The following is a 21,240-nucleotide window of genomic DNA, read 5'->3' as shown; positions in this document are numbered from 1 at the left end:
GACTGTTTACCTTTTTGCTATTGATTTGAGGAATTCTTTGTCTTATATATATTGTGAATATGTTTGCCCAGTCTCTGACTTGCTAATTCATTTTTTTAATGATGACTTTGGAGAAGCAGAAATTTTAAATTTCAGTGAAGTGCTCTGCTTCTCCAACCCAGCAGGACGGATAGTTTCTCTGCAGTTCTGCTGCCGTGGGGCCTGCCCTCTGGCTAAAAGCTGGAGCAGAGCTGGAATATTACCCAGCGCCTCTCTGTTTTAAATGTTCACTTCCCTCTAACATCTGCCTTAACATCTGCCTGCTGTTGGTCGCTCTCCAGAACCCTTGGGGAGTCGTCCAGAGTTTCTAGTTTTCTCCAGCAGAGTTGGTCAAAATAGCATCTACTCAGCCATTCCCAAGTCTTTTTCTTTAAATATTTTGCCTTTCACATTTAAGTCTTTAACTCATGTGGAATTTATTTTTGTGTATGCATATGATAGAAAACTAATTTTTTAAAATATGGATGATTGTTTATTGAATAGTTCATCCTTTCCCCATTGATCTATAATACTAACCCCAGCATTTATTAGCTTTCCATATATGTTGAATCTTTCTGCATTTTGTTCTGTCCCACACTTTCTTATATTATTATTACTTTATAATAAGTCTTGATAGTTGGTAGGACAACTGTTCACACCTTTTCTTTTACTGAGTATCTTTGGCACTTTGCTCTTCTGTTATAAATTTTATAATTTTCTTCATAAAGGTCTTATACATCTTTTGTTATATTTACTCCTAAGTTGCTTATAATTTTAGTTGTTGTCTGTGCAATCTTTGTGGAACTTAAATTTTTCTGCATATTTTTATATATTTTTTTCTGAACCATTTGAAAGTCAGTCGTGGACATACCCCTTTATTCCTAAATATTTCACTATTTCCTAAAAACAAGAACATTTTCTTACATAACCTCTGTACAATTATCAAAATCAGGAAAGTAATATTGATGCAGTACTGTTAGCTAATTGACAGATTTTCTTTCAAATTTTACCAATTGTCCATGTAGAAAAAGGAGTAAAAGAACTTTTTTTTTTTTCCTGATCCAAACATGCATTGCACTTAGTTGCCATTTCTCTTTAGTCTCTTTTGATCTGGAATAATTCTTCAGTCTCTCTTTCGTGACCTTGTCCATTTTTGAAGAGTACCGGTGAGTTATTTTGTGGAATGTTCCTCAGTTTGAGTTTCAGTTTGTCTGATGTTTCCTCATAGTGTCAGACTATCCATTTTTGGCAGAATGCCACTGTAGGGGAGAAAGACAATTCCTCTTCCCTGTAGGTCCTTCTGGCTGGTCTAAGGATTAAATTGACATGAGACAGAACAACAGGAGAAAATCAAAGTTTAATAACATGTATACATGGGATAAACCCAGGAAAACTGAGTAACTCGCCAAAATGGCCAAAGCCACCACTTTAAATACCATCTTCAGCTAAAGACAAAGGAAGAGGTTGGGGGTAGTGGTTTGGGGCTTCACAGGAAAGGATGGCAATTTATATGGAGATGGAAAAGCAAGTGTTTGATCAACAAATGTTTTCTGGGCCATCTATAGACAACGTAACCCGAGAGAGAATTTTGATACAAATGGGCTTAGCAAGGATCCTCCTATCTACCACACCTAGTTTATATTATACTATAGCTATCTTATGGTATTAGCTCCCTCCTGGAACAAGACTTCTATCTTAAAATTCTTTTTTTTTTTTTTGCGGAAGATTAGCCCTGAGCTTAACATCCACTGCCAGTCCTCCTCTTTTTACTGAGGAAGATTGGCGCTGAGCTAATAACTATGCCCATCTTCCCCTATTTTATATGTGGGATGCCTGCCACAGTGTGGCTTGAGAAGCAGTGCATAGGTCTGCAGCTGGGATCTGAACCGGTGAACCCTGGGCTGCCGAAGCATAGCATACGAACTTAACTGCTATGTCACCAAGCTGGCCCCTATCTTAAATTCTTTTAGGCAATTAGGAGGAAGATCAAAGTTTCTTTCAGAGTTTTTTCTCCTTAAAAATAATCAAGCCAGAGACACATTTTTGGGTGGGCAATTCTGATCCCCTACAGTCATGCCTTTGAAACTTTAAGAAGTTTCACAGTCCAGAAGCTGAGTTGGTACATTGTTCCATTTCGCTGAACATGTCTCTTAGTCCTGATAATAGACCAGTCCAGTTAAATTCATTTTAGAGGGCAATGATGCATGGGGGCTCCCAGTGTTAGTTCTATATTATATAAGCAAGCAATTAGGTATTTAATAAGAAGCATTTCTATGGAAACAAAAATAAAGTTAAAGGTTAGAGCAAATTATAAACCAGTTTCTGAGTCCAGGGGACAACCAGTCAAGAAGGTCTCTAGATGTCAGGGTTGAAGGATCTTTTGCAGTTTGAAATGTCTCTGATGATGTCGTCAGGCATTCAGGTATCCTTTTAAGTGGCTTACACAGCAACGGGCATGCTATCTTGGTGACCTCTACAAAGTTTCTATCAAGTTGTCCAGCTTCAGTTTTCAGGGCTTCAGGAACAAGGGTGGTTTCAGTTGTCAGTGATTCCAAATGAAAATGATGGGAAATAACTGAAAATGTTAGTTTGGAGATTTGTAGGCCAGATATTTCAAGAGACTAGAAGAATTCAGGATCCAGTCCAGTTTACAGGTAGAAAACAAAAACCTTAAAGATAATTAACAGAACTGCAATCTAATATGTATGATTGTGTATTATAGTTTCTACTGAAACAAATTTTCTCTCTAAAATCACCCCATTTTACCAAAGATAGACAAATTAAGGCTCGTTGATTTGTAAAAATAAGTCTAGTTTCAATAAACCTGGCCCAATTATTTACGTAAGTACAGCAAGAATAGCAATTGATCGTATAGGCTCTTTTCAATCTGCTTCATTGGAACTTTTTATAAGGAATCTCAGATTGAACTTTAAAGGCCTCTTGAGGCCAGGAAAGCCAAGCCAAGGACTTGTCATCAGACTCTGCCTGCAATGCCTATAGATTTGGGTAAATTCCTCTCTTCTTGAGGTCCCCAAAATATCCTGAGGTTCTTTGCACCTGCCAGGAAAGTGACTTTATTTACTCACCTGATAAGATTGCTGGGAATCTTGTAAGAGCAAGGTTCCAGGCCACTATTTGCAAGTGGCTTTATTTGTTTCATAAAGTCAATCTTTTTTTTTTTTTTTTTTAAAGATTTTATTTTTTTTCCTTTTTCTCCCCAAAGCCCCCCGGTACATAGTTGTATATTCTTCGTTATGGGTCCTTCTAGTTGTGGCATGTAGGACGCTGCCTCAGCGTGGTTTAGATGAGCAGTGCCATGTCCGTGCCCAGGATTCGAACCAATGAAACACTGGGCTGCCTGCAGCGGAGCGCATGATCTTAACCACTCAGCCACAGGGCCAGCCCCTCATAAAGTCAATCTTTGTCCCTTAGCTGCCTTGTCATAACTGAGTCTGCATGTTTTTCTCAAATATGACATTCCAGTCAAAGCCTTAGTAATACAACCAATGTTCCCAATTGTGTCTTGTTATAAGGAGAACATAATCTTATTGAACTTATGCAGATTAACTATATTGCCATGAAAATAACAATATACACTAAGAGTTTCCAAATTCTGGAGGGATCAGGTAGGGAGAAAAACATAAATGCTTCAATTCTGCTTATAAAAGTATAATTTACCAAATTGCTGTAATTCATAGTTAGCTTAAAAGAAAATAGAAAAAAGTTTCCTTAAATCTGGAAAAACAAAACATTAAAAAATCAGCAGGGGCCAGTCCTGTGACCAAGTGGTTAAGTTCACGCGCTCCACTTCGGCGGCCCAGGGTTTTGCCGGTTCAGATCCTGGAGGCAGACATGGCACTGCTCATCAGGCCGTGCTCAGGTGGCATCCCACATAGTATGACCAGAAGGACCTACAACTAGAATATACAACTATGTACTAGGGGGCTTTGGGGAGAAGAAGAAGAAGGGGGCGCTGAAAGAATATTGGCAACAGAGATAGCTCGGGGGCCGATCTTTGAAAAAAAATCAATATTTCAAATGAAAAGTCATAAAAATTATAATTATCTTCATCAGTTCATTTAGTACCATGTAATCAACTCTTGATTTTCATCTTCTATTAGCAGTTTCATGAAGCCATCAGTTTCTCCATTAGAGTTCTGTAATTTTTTTACCCAGTTCAGTTTTATGATCTGAAAGTTTGTCAGAAACCTGTATTCTAGAGCAAGCATCAGAGTCTTTCCCATGAATCCCTTTGAAGGTGAAACATATTTTCAAAAGCATCAGAGTAAAACAATAACTGTCTGTAAATGACAGAAGACTTCAGAATGACAAGGAAATTTGGTTATTTTTGTGACATACAACACTTTAAGATAATAACTAGAATTATGGTTGACAACCAGGACAGATCAGAATTTTAGGAATGTCATGTAATTTTTTAAACATTTACATCAGTAACATTACCCACACAATATCATAAGTCCCTATGAAACAGTGCTTAGTTATCCATTTAACCATGGTGACAATCAAAAGATTTTCAGGCAAATGCAGAAAATTAAATAGCTGTAAGAAAAACCTTAGCACCTATGATTAAAGATCTGATAAAAACAATCCAGGAAAATTTATTTTGATAAAACATAAAAATCCCTACACTTCTGGTAGACTACTCAAAGGAAGGAAAAACCTTTCATGATCTCTTTATCAAGAGCAGACTAAAAGTTTAAGAAAATTATCCTTTTAGAGAGGGAAAAAAACAAATTCTAATTTTGTACCAGCTTACTTTTGACATTAAAACTCATTTACTTAAATAGATTTACTTCAATCTTAGCCAACTTGACCACATGTAACTATTTTCTCAAGTTTTTCTTCCATAAGCCTTCTATAACCTTGTTAGCAAACAAAAATATCTTTCTTTACCTGCTTTACTGAAAGCATACATCTTACTTTCCTTGAATACAAAGGTGTTTTCCTTATTAATTTTTAGTAGCTTTAATCACATATATTAATTAGAATTTTTAACCCTTAGAAACCTTAATTTTTTAGTGAAAACTAAGAAACAACCAATTATGAACTGTCTTTTACATTAGCACTTTGTGGCTTGGCAAATGTATAAATAATTTTTATAATTTCTAGAAACATATTAATTTATAGTACAATCTTGTAATAAAATACAAGACACATTTACTAATGGACTGAAACATCTTTTGGTTTCTCTGTAATAAGCCAAAAGTAGATAAACCTATATTTAGTAATTAACATCTAATATTTTATCTTATTCGGAAATGATGTAGATACTCAATGAATTTTTATATTTTAAATTAACCTAGCAAAACTTCAAAGTTTCAAGTTACCAAAGAGATTTTGGAAGTTATTTTAAATACTTGTGTCATAAAATATAATTGTTGCTAAAAGTTTATCTATAAACTCTTACCTCACTTACATCTAAATCATTTGCTCTCAACAAGTATGTTTAGATTACCCATGAAAACTTCATGAAACATTAGACAAAAGTAGCAACCATTTTAAGTTATTGTTTTGCTGACAAATGTGTAACAGGTATAACATGAGCTTATTTGCCTAGCAAACCCAGGCTGCATGTCTGTATTATATCCAATGCTGATAACTCTAAGGATGTGCCTATTTTAATCAAACACACTTAAACAAGCTTTAGTTTACCAAAGATTATTTCATATTCTGTTAACTTGAAAGATATGTAAGTTAGTGTCTATTACACTTAAAAATAATTTATGTAAGCACTTACTTTAAGCTTATTAAATAGAGTTCTTAATTTTGGCCATACCTTCCAGAGGTAAAATATCACACATATATAATATACATATAGACACACATGCACAAAGACCCCACAGCTATTGTTTTAAAACTTTAGGACAATGTGCCACACCTTTAAAAGTCTGGACAAAGCATTTAATAAAGGTCCTCTTTCTAAGATTTAACCCTAGACCAATTTACCTTGAGGGGGGGAGATTTTATTATCTTTTCTATTAGCACCTGATATTAGCTTCTAGTTTTTATCTCATACCTTGTGGGCTCAGGCAACCCTATTGACTTCCCTTTAGTATATTTAATTAACATTGTCTAAAGGGCAGATTTATATGCAGTCTTACAATATCAATATTGGGGGAACGTTTCCCTCAGTGAGACACGTTATCTGTCCCCACAGTACAATTTATAATAGAATCATGAAAAAGAGATGTAATCACTTAATTCCATCAATTCTATACCTCTATATCTCTAATCATAGCTTTCATTAGGACTTCATCAACAAGTCTTGGTCTAATGATATTGGATAAGGAAAGCATTCCCAGCCAGACATAACGTCCATTTTCAAAACACACTCATGCAAAGTTGATATAACCTCTTTATGTAAAATTAGCTCACAGTCCAACCCTTATAATCTTATCAAGACTTATACTTTTACATTTTCTCAATTTAATTGTAGCCTGAGTCAGGGTCTTAAGGCTAGTCATTATTTTCTTGTATTTCCCTTTTGATTTGTTTTTTTCATAGGTACCAATAAAACAGTGATGATGAGAGCTCTTCAAAAATTTTTCCAATTTAGAAGTTTTTTTCAATTTAAATGATCCATCGTCTGGCCATTGATGAGTAGGATCTTAATAGCAACTCAAACCAGTACGCCTTTTATGGCTTAACCATGGATGCGAGAGCCATCCCCAAAAGCGAGTGTGAAAGAAGCAGCCCTCACAAGATCCAGAAAGTTCACTCCCAAAAATAGTCTAAGAAAGCAAAGACCTACACTGCACAGGCAGTAACAAGCAACGGAGGTTGTGACAACATAGGCTCCTTATGAAAGCAACTGGAACCCCTTATGGCAAACTCCCCTGAGAGCTGATCCAGCCAGAAAGAGAGTGCGTCTCAGAACCCCTGTCTGTTCGACTGGCTGCCAAGATGCACACTGGCAGGAGCATCCTCCAGATGACAGAGACCAGAATGGTCACAAAGCCAAGCTCTCAAGACATAGAACAAGACAAAAGAAAAAAACCTCATCTTATATACACTTTAACAGCTTTAGCTAAGCTTTAGGTCTCTTGGAGACAAATTAATACCTAGAAGGGAGATGCGGCAGAATTGGGGAATGTGTGTGTTTTACAGAGTATCTTTTATTTTATTTTTTATTTTTATTTTTTTTTAAGATTGGCACCTAAGCTAACAACTGTTGCCAACCTTTTTGTTTTCTCCCCAAATCGCCCCGGTATATGGTTGTATATTTTTAGTTGTGGGTCCTTCTAGTTGTGGCATGTGGGACACCACCTCAACGTGGCCAGATGAGTGATGCCATGTCCGCACCCAGGATCCAAACCAGCGAAACCCTGGGCCACCAAAGGGGAGCACGTGAACTTAACCACTCAGCCACAGGGCTGGTCCCAGATTTACAGAGTATCCTGTTGCATGGAAATTTTCTTGAGGTTGGCAGGGGACCTGTCGTCATCTACCCCATTCCATGACCAGCTTTCCTGCCATGAGAGTCTTTGTGATGTGGCAAGCGCCCTCATGGTTCTTAACTGCTCGACCCATGCCCACCAAATTGGTGGCCTCTTTGGTTTCCAAGATGCCCTTAGCAATAGCTTTCACCTCATGCGCATATTCCCAGACAGTAGTCACACAGAGATGCCTGCGTCTTACCCTGTGATTTTTCCTTTTTGTGACAAATGATACAAAAGACAGAGGCAAGGAATAATAGTGACCATCTCTGGGAGGAGAAGGATCAGTAAACCAATGAGTACTCAAACCAGGTTTCCCAGAGTCGCTGAGTCCAGGAAGCTAGTAGCTTCACCAATATTTCCTCCTTTAGTCTAAATTTAGCAAAGGAAAAAGACTCACCACTCTTGGTTCCATTGGACCTTGCAGGCAGAGATCCGGAAGGCTGGCATGGTAAGAACTCTTACCTCCTGCTGGCTCTTGTCAGGGGTCCGGGATCTCTTAGCTGCAGTAGTCCAGGAGTGAGCAACATGCCAGTGAAGTTTTGTCCCTTCATGGCCACCAAACTTTAGGGGGGAAAAATCTATTCCTCTGCCCTCTAGGTCCTTCTAGCTGGTCTAAGAATTAAATTGACCCGAGACAGGGGCTGGCCTGTGGCCGAGAGGTTGAATTCACGCTCTCTACTTCAGCGGCCCAGGGTTTTGCCAGTTGGGATCCTGGGCGCGGACATGGCACCACTCGTCAGGCCATGCTGAGGTGGCATCCCACATGCTACAACTAGAAGTACCCACAGCTAAAAAATATACAACTATGTAGTGGGGGAGCTTTGGGGAGAAAAAGGAAAAATAAAAATCTTTAAATTGACATGAGACAGAATAGCAGGAGAAAATCAAACAAAGTTTAATATCATGTATACATGGGAGAAGCCCAGGAAAACTGAGTAACTTGCCAGATGGCTGAAGCCACCACCTTAAATACCATCTTCAGCTAAAGACAAAGGAGGATGTTTGGGATGGTGGTTTGGGACTTCAAAGAGGGGGAAGGCAATTTACAAGGAGGTGGAAAAGCAAATGTTTGATAAACAAGTGTTTGCTGGGCCATCTATACACATTGTGACCAGAGAGAGAACTTGGATAAAAATGGGCTTAGCAAGGATCCTCCTATCTACCACACCTAGTTTATATTATACTATAGTTATCTTATGGTATTAGCTCCTTCCTGGAACAGGCCTGCTATCTCAAATTCTTTTAGGCACTTAGGAGGAAGATCAAAGTTTCTTTCAGAGCCTTTTGTACTTAAAAATAATCAAGCCAAAGAGATACATTTTGGGATGGCCAATTCTGATCCCCCATACATGTTGTGTCCTTTTTAGTGTATCACATGAGAGGCACATAAAATCTATTTGAACCATTACTGGTGAAATTAACTTTGATAACTTGATTAAAGCAATGTCTGACAAGTTTTCCTACTATAAACTTACTATTTTTCCTCTATAATTAATATGTATCTTGATTCAATATTTAAGAAATAGTTATAGAAACATTCAGGTTTTTGTTTTCATCTTGAGTCACTTTTTGGTAAGACCTGTGATAGGGCAGATGTCTCCAGGGGGTCATTTGATATTTACAATGATTGTGAATGAGTGAGCAGAGACAAATGAGTAAAATGAGCCCGTTTTGAGATTCTCACCCACATCCTGACTTCAGAGCTCCATCTTGGTTTTACTGGCAAGTGTGCAGTTACCTGTTTTCCCCACTAGATGGAAGTGCTAACAGAACTCGTAACTTCACGTTTCAAGGCTGATGAAACAATAGAACTCAATTTTATAGTGATATTCCTTAAAATGGGATTCTACCTGGATGACCTGGTAATGTTCTGTACTGTAGTGTACAGTACTTCTGTACTGTAAATGACTATATTATTAAATATATTTATGAAATAATTATGAACATGGTTTGTAAAAGGTTTATGGACTAGTAAAATATAGACAAATTTGACAGGCTTTTAAAAAAAATTTTATTGAGGTAACATTGGTTTATAACATTATATAAATTTCAGGTGAACAACATTATATTTTGACCTCTGTGTAGACTACCTTCTGTTCACTAACTACCACAAGTCTGGTTGCTGTCTGTCACTGTAAAACGTGCCCTTTTACCTCTTTCACCCTCCTCCTTCCCCCTTCCCCTCTGGTAGCCATCAGTCTATTCTCTGTGTCTTTGTGTTTGTTGTCGTTTTTTGACGGGCTTTTAAAAATATCTGCAAGACTGTAGTTGGAAACTAGATCATTAACATGCAGTAGAATCTTATCTGAATTACCTGGAATCAAGAGTAATTTGGATAATCTGGGGTCCCTAATGGACTAGAGTCTCTAAGAGACCATATTGTGCTGACTTTTCCTAGCATGAAGAGGGCTCGGTTAAGATGTTTGAGCACCTGGTTAATTCTAATGGACTCAGAGCTGTCATGGAACATTATGGTCTCATCCCTGAAGAAGATATTTGCTTTATCAAGGAACAAATTATGGGACCACTTGAAACACCTGTCAAAGAATTCTCGGTAAGTTTTTGTACAACTTAATTTGAACTGGCTGGTGCTTTTCATCTAGTCTTTTCTTGATTTCCTCAGAGCTATTCGAAGAGGGATACTTGGCTGTTTTAGAGGGACTAAACTATAAAATATGTTATGTATTTCTCCTGTTTAATGCAAAAAACGAAAGGCTTCTATATTTTTCCCACCTCTTAACTGAGTTCTTTAGAAGTTACCCCCAAATTAAAAAAAATAAACCTTTTTTGATGAATATATATGCAGTATCTTATATAGAAGCCTAAAAGTAACTCTGGAAAACAGAAATGTGTGTGTCTGTTTGTACATTAAAATTAACATCTTTGAAATATTTAGGTATATGAAGCCCTAGAAAAAGTTGAATTAGTTCAGAGGAAAAGTCTGTTTAGTTTCCTTTTTGATCTTTTTGCTTTTTCTTAATTAAAAAAGAAGTTGAAAAATAATTTGCCTTTGAGGTTTTTAAGATTTCTTTTCCTTGAATATATACAAATCTACTTGTAAGATGTAAGACAAAGAGGTGGATTTTTTAGCAAATAACCTATTTCCAAAACATGGAGCTCCAGAAATTCTTTGAATAGTGCTTGTCATTTGTGCTAGATGTGTAGCTACTTTGAAAGATAGTACTATTTTCATGCATGAATTCAAGCATTAGCATATACGGAACATTTTTACTAGTTCCTAGTTAGATGGTATATTTAAAAAAATTTTTTTAGGGGCCAGCCCCATGGCCAAGTAGTTAAGTTTGCGCACTCTGCTTCAGTGGCCCAGGGTTTCGCCGGTTTGCATCCTGGAGAGGATATGGCATTGCTCATCAGGCCATACTGAGGCGGTGTCCCACATGCCACAACTAGAAGGACCTACAACTAAAAATATACAACTATGTGCCGGGGGGCTTTGGGGAGAAAAAAACAAAAAAAAAAAAAAAAAGAAGAAGAAGAAGAAGATTGGCAACAGTTGTTAGCTCAGGTGCCAATTTAAAAAAAAAAAAAATTTTTTTAGAGCAAGAAAGCTTGTTGGTTATGGGAAGTGTAATAAAGTTAGGATCTTTTCAATGGCACAAGAAGGTTCAGTGTTAACAGGATATCATATACCTTAGCATTTCTTTTTCCTTTTCTACCAATATAGGAATTAAGTGCAAGAAGGAAAGAGTAAAACCTTCTAACGTATCTCACATTTCATTCAAGTATCTGTTTATAATTTTCAGATTAATACAATTGCTTTGCTTTGCTTGTAAACAGATTTGTTTCCTGTCCTAAAACTTTCAGTGGGTTTTTTTGTCTTCCAGTGGCCGTACAAAGGGCGTCCTAAAGAGAAAAGCTTCCTTTATGAGATAGTGGCTAATAAAAGAAACGGCATCGATGTGGACAAATGGGATTATTTTGCCAGGTGTGCACTGAACACGCCAGAGAAGCTGGTTAAAATCCTTTTATACTTTAAATATATATGTTGTTTTTATTTAAGTAAATAAACAGATCAAATCCTTGTATAAATTTAGTGTTAATATTTAAGATCCAGTTTCCTTGTTGAAAACTTTCATCTCTCTGCTTTGGAATCTTTGTAGGGACTGCCATCATCTTGGAATCCACAATAATTTTGATCATAAGCGCTTTCTTAAGTTTGCCCGTGTCTGTGAAGTAGACAATAGGAAGCACATTTGTACTAGAGAAAAGGTAAGCTATGTCAGAGGAGCAACAAGGAAGGTGTAGTTCCTAGTTTGGAATCTAGAAATAAGCATTCGCTCATTTGGAAAAACCGATGGCTGGTAGATTGTCATACTTAGCATTTTTAAGTGTCTTAAGGCTCTTCCACTTCTACTGCATTCCTAAATACTAAAATTGCAATAGGCATTTACTGAGTGCTGTGCCAGGCGCTGTTTTAAGTGCTTTAAACGGATTAGCTCAGTCCTCCCAGTCCTATGAGATGAATACTATTATTATCCCGCTTAACAGATGAGCAAATGGATGCACAGAGGAGACATACAATTAAAAAAAAAAGGTAGAACTGGAATTTTAACCCAGAAACTTTGGCTTGAGTCTCATCCTTAATCACTACATTAGTGTTTCATAATAATTAACGTAGTAAAATCATTAGGCCCCTGCCATGTTAGAGTCATTCAACTAAAAAGCAGTATAGTATTGTAGTACAGAAAGTCTTTCTTTTGAGGATGAAGACTATCAGAAGAGTAATACCTAACGTCTAGAGTCACTGGGAAGATTGGAACGTATATTTAAGATGCCTGTAACAGGCTCTGTCACAGAGTTAAAACACTCAGCAGATTTTCATTTACTAAGAATGCAAGTTGCAGACCTGCGACTAAGATATACAACTATGTACGGGGGGGGGGGGGGGGGAGGGTGGGTGGGTTGGGAAATAAAGCAGAAAATAAATAAATAAATAAAAAATTAAAATTGAATAATTAAACCCCCAAACTCCAATTCAGACAAATTCAGAGTTTTTAAACTGTAAATTAGTAGTAGGAAAACGTGCTAAGTTAGTCAGTAAGCATAATTTTCAGTTGAAAGTATTTGTAAGAGAAGACTAGAGAAAATATTATTTTGTATGTGGATATAAAAGTCTGAATTAAAATGTCATTTTCTCCACAGGATCTTTAGTGAAATTAATTGTGATTCAGTGATTTTTTTATTTGTTTTATAATGACTAGTATAATTGCTTCCTTCAGTAAAGGTAAAAAAAAGATACCAATGGCTTAATGATGTTAGAATTTTTGCTTAGAGAGATTTTTCCGTTGTTAAGTATCTTTTGTGATGTAGTTTTAATATAGGAATAAAATACAAAGCAATGGAAATCATAGTGAATTTATAAATGTCTTTTTGTCAGAAATTTTATAGCAAAGATTCCTAAATTAAAAGAATTTTCCCCCTTAAAAAAAAAAAAGAATGGAAGTTGCAAACCAATAAGTAGTTTTACTAATGTACGTTGTTTTTTTGTAGGCTCAGGGATTTTAATGCGTAGCCTTCTTGTCTGCCACCATCCCTTTTCCTTGTCTTAGATACTTGCCTACTAACAGGTAACCTCATCGGATCCTACATTAATATATATTTCATGTTTTCCTGCAGGAGGTGGGGAATCTGTATGACATGTTCCACACACGCAACTGTTTGCACCGTAGAGCTTATCAACACAAAGTTGGCAACATCATTGATACAATGTAAGGAATTCAATTGTTATTTCCCTATAAAATTTTCCAAGTTGCTTTGTTAGAGTATCATGTTTAGGTCAAGCTGAGATTTCTAGATAAAGTCAAGTGAATTTTAAGTGAATAAATCTAAAATGCTTCCCTTAAACAAATGAAGCAAAAACTAGCATAAAGTAAACCTAACCTAGTTGGAGGAAGTGGAGGAGAGTGGATAAAGGGGACAGATGAAGGGCAGAAGAGCTAGCTTAGGCCAGACAGGAAGAGGCAATGAATGCCAGGATAGCTTAGACCTCCCCACAGGTGGTCACTTATGCACCAGATGTTAGCCATCCAGGTGAGATACGGCACGTGGCTAAGGGACATTCTGAAATTAATGAGAAAAAGTAGCTTTAAGGATTAAGCTAATGTCTGTCCTTACCATATCAATTATTTTTCAAAATTTGTAGCAAATATCAAAACCGACAGAAATTTCACCTCTTCTCCCTGATCCAGTCAGGACCTAGGCAGAAAAATATGGCTAAGTTTCTATGTAACTCAAAGACCCCATGAGGAATTGTAAAAAGTTGGTGTGAGCCGAGTTAATTCCATGTCTCTAACTAGCTTTAAATTGATTTGTTCTGAGCCTTTCTGGTTCATGTTTACATTTGTGTTGAGGAAATTTATCTTCTTTTCTCTTTTTTTCCCATCTTTTGTCATGAGCAGACTAGTTAGAATACATTCTCCTATTTATATGGTCGTTACTTTGGCAAGAGGTTTTTGCTATTGTTTTTAATTTAGAGAGTTGGAGAGATCTAGGTTCAAAGACTGGCACTGCTTCTTCCTAACATGGCTAAATGAAAATTACTTACTTTCTGCATCTGTACAACTGAGGCTGATTACACCTATCTTATTGTTGAAAAGATTAGATCGGATAATCTATCTAAAGCCCTGCCATCATGCCTGGGACACACTAAGCATGGCTGCTCACAGATCACCGTGCACTTATTGAGTATGATTGAGAAGCAGTTGTCCTTAGAACATCGTGTCTCAAGATTTTATAAGTATATAAGTAGAAAGATTTCCTTAACTTTAAGCAAGGCATAAAGCAAATATTCAACTTTTCTCATAAGCATAAATTTTTACAAATAATCTTTAGGATTACAGATGCTTTCCTCCAGGCAGACCCCTACATAGAGATTACAGGTGCTGAAGGAAAAAAGTATCATATTTCTACAGCAATTGATGACATGGAAGCCTTCACTAAGCTAACAGGTAAGAACTGGAAGGTAACATGAGTGGTCCATCTCAGATACAGGATAAATGGTCCCTGGATTGCAGGTGGGTTATTCTCCGAACATTCCAATGTATTAAGCTTCTCAAGTAGTTATATACTTTTGGATTTGAGTTTTATCTCTGCTTTGTACTAACAAGGTAACCTTGATAAAGTTATGTAACCTCTCTGAATCTTAGTTTCCTCAACTATAAAATGGGCGTAATGATATCTAGCATACAGTTTTGTTGTGATGCTAAATGAGGCATAGCACCTAGGATAGTACTTGGCACATAAGTACTCAATATTTCTTATTATTTAACTTATAATACAACTGGACTAATACCAGACTAGTAGCAAAAAACTGACTTGCCCTTTTGACATTATTTTTGTTGCAAAACACAGGATGCCGGGAAGATTTCTTTGCACTTCAACAGAAATGAAATCTGCAGCTTAGGCTGAAAAGGAAGTGAGGTGAAGATGTCGCAGCTCATTCTTTAATGTGGGAGAGTGTAGACTGAGAAATAAAGATCAGTAGAGCAAGACAAGTAGACCAAAAAGTATAGACCAGCCAGCGTTCTTAGCTGCAAAACATAAACTGGATCTGTTTAACTAAAAATAACATTAGAAATTAGTCTCATAACTGATAGAATCAATGGAAAGGCTGAAGCTTCTGAAAATGAGCAAAAACAGCAGAAGCTGAGCAGGCCAGGCCACGGCTAAGATCACTCCACAGCAGCTTCCTCTGGGGTACCACTGCTGTTCCATCCATGCTAGATCCTGTCTGCAGCACACTGCCAGAGTGAAACCTAAACCAGTTCCTCTCAGATTGTCTTTGAAGAACCACTATTCTTCATTTCCAGCCCCTCGCAGATTGACACTTTTATAAAATATGATAAAAATGAATTACTGGAAAAATGAAAGCAGGGGAAAAGACATATGAAATACAAGCCCCAATTTTTATTATTGAACTTGACAGGCTTAACATCCATTTCAGTAAATATAATCAAAAGAAACATAGTAGAGAAGAAATTTAAGTTACAAAAACTGTATATATTGTTCTTTAAAAATATACATGTGTGGAGGCCGGCCTGGTGGTGCAGTGGTTAAATGTTCCACTTCTTGGCAGCCCGGGTTGGGGTTTGCCGGTTCAGATCCCGGATGCGGACATAGCATGGCTTGGCAAAAGCCATGGTGTGGTAGGCATCCCACATATAAAGTAGAGGAAGATGGGCACGGATGTTAGCTCAGGGCCAGTCTTCCTCAGCAAAAAGAGAAAGATTGGCAGTAGTTAGCTCAGGGCTAGTCTTCCTCAAAAAAAAAAAAAAAAAAACACCTGTAGCGGAGCTGGCCCCATAGCCGAGTGCTTAAGTTTACACCTCCACTTCGGCGGCCCAGGGTTTTGCTGGTTTGGATCCTGGGCATGGACCTGGCACCACTCCTCAGGCCATGCTGAGGTGGCATCCCACATAGCAGAACTAGAATGACCTACAGCTAGAATATACAACTGTGTACCAGGGGGTTTTGGGGAAAAGAAGGAACAAAAAAAAAGAAGAAGATTGGCAACAGATGTTAGCTCAGGTGCCAATCTTTAAAAAAAAAAAGTTCCTTAAAAAGAATACATGTGGGCATTATATAGAGTCTCTATTACACTCGTAACTTTTTAGTCATTTTCCAATCATAACTAAACCAAAAATTAGAAATGAAGTAGTGATTTCTCATATTAAATATCTTTGGGCACACTGAGAACACCGTCCATCAGTATTTAAGGGTTATAATGTGACAAGTGAATTTGCTTGTTGTTAATTAGTCGAGGTTGGATTGATGACAGACTTACTCACAGGGGTCAATGTATATCTAAATTGTTTCTAGGTTTTGTTTTAATAACGTCATAGTAGATAAACTAGTCTCCTGTTGTTATGTTGATGAAAGTGGAAGAAGAGATGATCAAACAACTTGAGCAAGCTGGGGAGATTTATTCTTAACTTTGGTTCCTAATGAAGCAAGTGTGATGCTGTCCTTTAAGAAGTCATCTTCCGTCTTCATCAGAAGGCAGTTACAGCAATTTGTCCTGTAACGTTATACTATGTTAAACCATCTTTTGGTAAAAAGAAATGAATTCTGGGTTTTATGTACTTTGGGTTTAACTGAAAACGTATGAAATCTATATTTTCTTGTGGTCCTCCCGCACATGACTGTACGTAGCTCTCACTCATGGAGCTTCCGCATCACCCAACTGGTTTTATCCTGTTCAGTGAGATGAGCCCACTGTCACACACTTGGGGATCGTAGCAACTGTCAAAAATCTCAGACGATGGGGGCCGGCTCCATGGCCAAGTGGTTAAGTTCGTGCGCTCCTCTGCGGTGGCCCAGGGTTCGGATTCTGGGCGTGGACATGGCACCGGTTGTCAGGCCACATTGAGGCGGCATCCCACATCCCACAACTGGATGGACCTATAACTAAGATATACAACTATGTATGGGGGTTGGGGAGATAAAGCAGAAAAAAAAAAAAAAGATTGGCAACCGTTGTTAGCTCAGGTGCCAATCTTTAAAAAAAAAAATATCTCAGACGAGAGAATAGGTCACAGTTGTGCTTTATCTGCCAGGGTATGGGAGAGCAAGCACATGGCCTTTCCGGCTTTCATCCTTTGAGATGGGATAATCTTACCTTTCTGCTTATTATTCTGAGCAGTCATATATAGTCGTTCTTGTCCTTCACTACTTGACCTTGAAGGCCTAGGACCATGTAAGCCTTCATTACCTTTGCTGCTTTTCCAGAAGGCAGCTCACCTTTTCTTTATTCAAAAATCTCCACTTCTTATTTCTTAATGTTTTAGAATGTTTCCCCATGTTTTATTGGGAAGTGTTGAAAATATACAGCAGTATTGAAAGAATTTTACAGTGAACCTGGATACTCACCACCTAAATTCTAGCGTTTACCAAATGTGCTTTATCACACATCTGTCACTTACCATCTCTCTATCCATCTGTTACTCCATCTTAATTTTGATGACTTTTAAAGTAAATTGCAGATATTAGTACACTGTACCCTAACTCCTTCAGCATGCAGAGTAACTCAAGTTCAATAATTATGTATAGATTTTTTCTTTAAATTTACATGCAATTTGTATAAATGTGCAAATCTTTTTTTAATTAATTAATTTTTTTTTTTTGAGGAAGATTAGCCCTGAGCTAACTACTGCCAGTCCTCCTCTTTTTGCTGAGGAAGACTGGCCCTGAGCTAACATCCATGCCCATCTTCCTCTACTTTATATATGGGACGCCTACCACAGCATGGCTTTTGCCAAGCAGTGCCGTGTCCGCACCCAGGATCCAAACCAGTGAACCCCGGGCCACCAAAGCAGAATGTGCAAACTTAACCACTGTGCCACCGGGCCGGCCCCCTAAATGTGCAAATCTTAAGTGTGCATGTGTTAGAGTTCTGACAAACGTGGGATATAGAACATTATCTCATCCCTGGAAAGTTCCTTCATGCCCCTACTGCTGTTGACCTGCCTAGACTTTATGTAAATGTCGTCGTGCAGCGTGTGCGCTTCTGTTTAAGGCTTCTTTCACTCAGCGCTGTGTATTTGAGATTCACCCAGACTGCCTCCATCAGTAGTTCATTCCTTTCTTTCTTGATGAGTATGCCACAGTGTATCTGTTCTCTCTGCTTCCTAAATTCCTGTCTCTGATGAATGTTTCAGCTTATCTGGATGTAGCTATCTTAAGCATTGCAAATGTTATGACTGCTGTTTTAGGTAACCATTTTCTTACCTTGGTCTTTATCCTTCCATATTCCTAAGCAATAAGTGGATCTTACACCTTCTCTTCTTTCCCCTGCAAAACCCTCACCCAAAAAATCTTTTAATTAACTTGGAATCGTAGAATGTTAAATTAAAAAGGGCCTTAGAGATCATCTACTTAAAACTCCTCAAATGAGGAAATTGAGGCCAAATGAGGGAAAGCAGCTGCTCCTAATGGCAAAGCTAAGCTCAAACCAAGTCTTCTGACTCCCAAGTTGAATGTTTACAGTATTTTAGAGCAATATTTTAGCCATTAAATTTAATACTTAAACAGTTTCCTTTACTTTTGTACATAACTCTTCTCTGAAAACATGTATGCAGAACGAATAGGACTCTCATACATGGCTGGGGGCAGTGGGATGGCACAGCCGCTCGGAGACAGTTGGGCATTTTCTATAAACACGTTTACCCTATGATCCAGCAATCCCTCTTCTGCCTGCTTACCGACAGAAATGAAAACGTAAGACCACCCAAAACCTGTACCTGGTTAATTAATCATTAAATAATCAATTCAGTTAGTTCAGTAATTAAAGAAATAATTGAAACTGAAGATGTAAAGATGGTTTGTAGAAAGCATCACTGAGAGGATGAGAAATGTGTTAACTGTATAGATTGAGTAGGAGATATGTATACACACAAGGGAGGTGAATGACGTAAGGCTGCTAATATTTTATTTTGCCACAAAAAGGCATTTTAATAAAACTCATTTTGCAAAATGCAACATTTGAGTCGGTCAAAGGTCACTGAATGCTAAACTGTTGGTTGGAAACTTTTTGGGGTAATCATTCAGTCTCCAAATATCACCCTGCAGATTATTTGTTAATTACAAAGGGAAAAATACGTCTATAACAGAGAAAGCTGGGGATTATTGCCTTAACCAACTAGTGGAACTTAACATAACCAATAACGGTAACAAAGTTCATTGTGTGATTCCTACGTGATGCGTTGAGCCAGGCACATCTGTTATATAGTGTTCTTGACAGCAGTGTTGAATGAGAATGTATTGGTGAAGAAACAATCAGACAAGTTCCAAATGTGGGACATTTTACAAAATGACTGCCTGAAATTTTCCAAAATGGCAATATCATGAAAGAGAAGAAGTCAAGGGAATTAGAATAATTCTACATTAAAGGAGACTAAAAAACATGACAACTAATGTCATCCATAATGCTTCATTGGTTTCTCTATCCAGCAACGAAAATCCATAAATTGCATTATTGGAACAATTAAGTAAATTCAAATATAGACTATATGTTAGATATTTTTATATCAGAGTTAAATTTCTTGGCTTGATTGTGATTATATAGGAGAACATTCTTGTTCTGGGGAGATACGCTGAAGTATTTAGGAGTAAAGGGTCTTAATGCCTGTAATTTTCAAATGTTTCCTCAAAAGTTTCCATGCATGCATACACAGAAAGACAGAGTGCGTGCATATGTGGGAAGACATTAACAGTTGATGAATTTAGGTGAAGGATATTTTATTTTGAAACTTTTCAAAATAAATAGTTGGAGGAAAAAGAAAAGAGAAGGAAAAAAAGAGAAAAAAACCTACCTTCTGCTCTCATCATGGAATGGAACTTGAAAAAATTTCTGTTAAGGAAGCTTACATCACTTAGCTTCAACAATTATCAACACATAGCAATTTCGCTTCATCCCTTCACTCCTGTCAGACACTGGACCATTTTGAAGTAGATCTCAGACATAATTTTGTAATTCCTTAAGTATCATTCTCTTTAAAACAAAACAGGGCCAGCCGGGTGGCGCAGCGGTTAAGCACACACGTTCCGCTTCAGCGGCCCCGGGTTCACCAGTTCGGATCCCGGCTGCGGACATGGCACCACTTGGAACGCCATGGTGTGGTAGGCGTCCCACATATAAAGTAGAGGAAGATGGGCATGGATGTTAGCTCAGGGCCAGTCTTCCTCAGCAGAAAAGAGGAGGCTTGGTGGCAGATGTTAGCTCAGGGCTAACCTTCCTCAAAAAACAAAACAAAATATAACAACAGGAAGTTAATACACCCCCGTGCCCCCGTAACCCAGCCTCAGTCATCAACTCTAGTGCCATCTTACTTCATCTCTGCCCTTTCCCACTCACTAGACGACCTTGAAGCAAATCCAAGACATTGATTGGAACATTTTTACAAAGGTTTATTCACTTCAGTCTTTTTAAAACTTTTTTCACAGCTTAAAATAATAGTGTGCCTACATTTGTAAACTTCTGCTTGAAATCATTTCAGAAGTATAGCAAGGTATGCATCTTTTTAAATCTTGTTTTTGGTTTTCATTTTAATAAACTGAAATTTCATCAAATTGGCAGATAACGTTTTTCTGGAGATTTTATACTCTACTGATCCCAAATTGGATGCAGCACGAAAGATTTTAAAAAAAATTGAATACCGTAATCTATACAAGTATGTGGGTGAGACTCAGCCAGTGGGACAAACAAAGATTAAAAGGGTAAGTTGAGCTTTCAAGCACATCCCCATCAGGGAAAGGCCTTGTGCCTCGGGAGGACCCATTAACCCGTCCAGTACCACAGCAGCTCTGTGCTAAGCCCTTTACATTCGCTCCATTTAATTTTCATATCAATGCAGTGTTCTTAGGCCTGTCCTTAGATGAAGAAACTGAGGCTTGGGAGAGAGTCAATAACTTGCCTATGGAAGCACGGAGAGCCAGGATTCAAAGCCAAGTCTAGTTTACTCCAAACCTTTACTCATCCCAGAAGTGAGAGAGGCCACAAATTTTGACTAGATCCAAAGGCAAGAAAATCAGTGTATGGGAAAAGAGCCTCAGAATGAGGTGTCTGCATGAGCTTCATTGAGGCTCTGAGGACCTGCTTTTAACTCCCACTTCTCTCTCAGTTTATCAGGTTCTCCCGGATGGCGATTGCCTGTCTTGTTTAGTTCAGATACCTGTTTTCCTCTCCTGCTTGTTGAAGGCTTTTCTCTTGGCCAGAAAGCCAGTTAACACGAGGCATACTGATAAC

General features: G+C 37.8%; 1 protein-coding gene across 1 annotated transcript in view; it reads left to right on the top strand.

Annotated features, from left to right (window-relative positions):
- SAMHD1 (SAM and HD domain containing deoxynucleoside triphosphate triphosphohydrolase 1) overlaps positions 1-21,240 on the top strand; it is a 52,688-nt gene that overhangs the window by 19,974 nt on the left and 11,474 nt on the right. The window contains exons 7-12 of the mRNA XM_070588326.1: positions 9,877-10,032; positions 11,324-11,424; positions 11,600-11,708; positions 13,116-13,207; positions 14,331-14,446; positions 20,572-20,711. Of these exons, the coding sequence (XP_070444427.1) occupies positions 9,877-10,032; positions 11,324-11,424; positions 11,600-11,708; positions 13,116-13,207; positions 14,331-14,446; positions 20,572-20,711 (714 nt within the window). The remainder of the gene's footprint in view (positions 1-9,876; positions 10,033-11,323; positions 11,425-11,599; positions 11,709-13,115; positions 13,208-14,330; positions 14,447-20,571; positions 20,712-21,240) is intronic.

This window comes from Equus przewalskii, chromosome 21 (genome assembly GCF_037783145.1).
Source record: "Equus przewalskii isolate Varuska chromosome 21, EquPr2, whole genome shotgun sequence".
Taxonomy (NCBI): Eukaryota; Metazoa; Chordata; class Mammalia; order Perissodactyla; family Equidae; genus Equus; species Equus przewalskii.
Note: the sequence above shows the minus strand (reverse complement) of the source record. Positions and strands in the feature narration are given on the sequence as shown.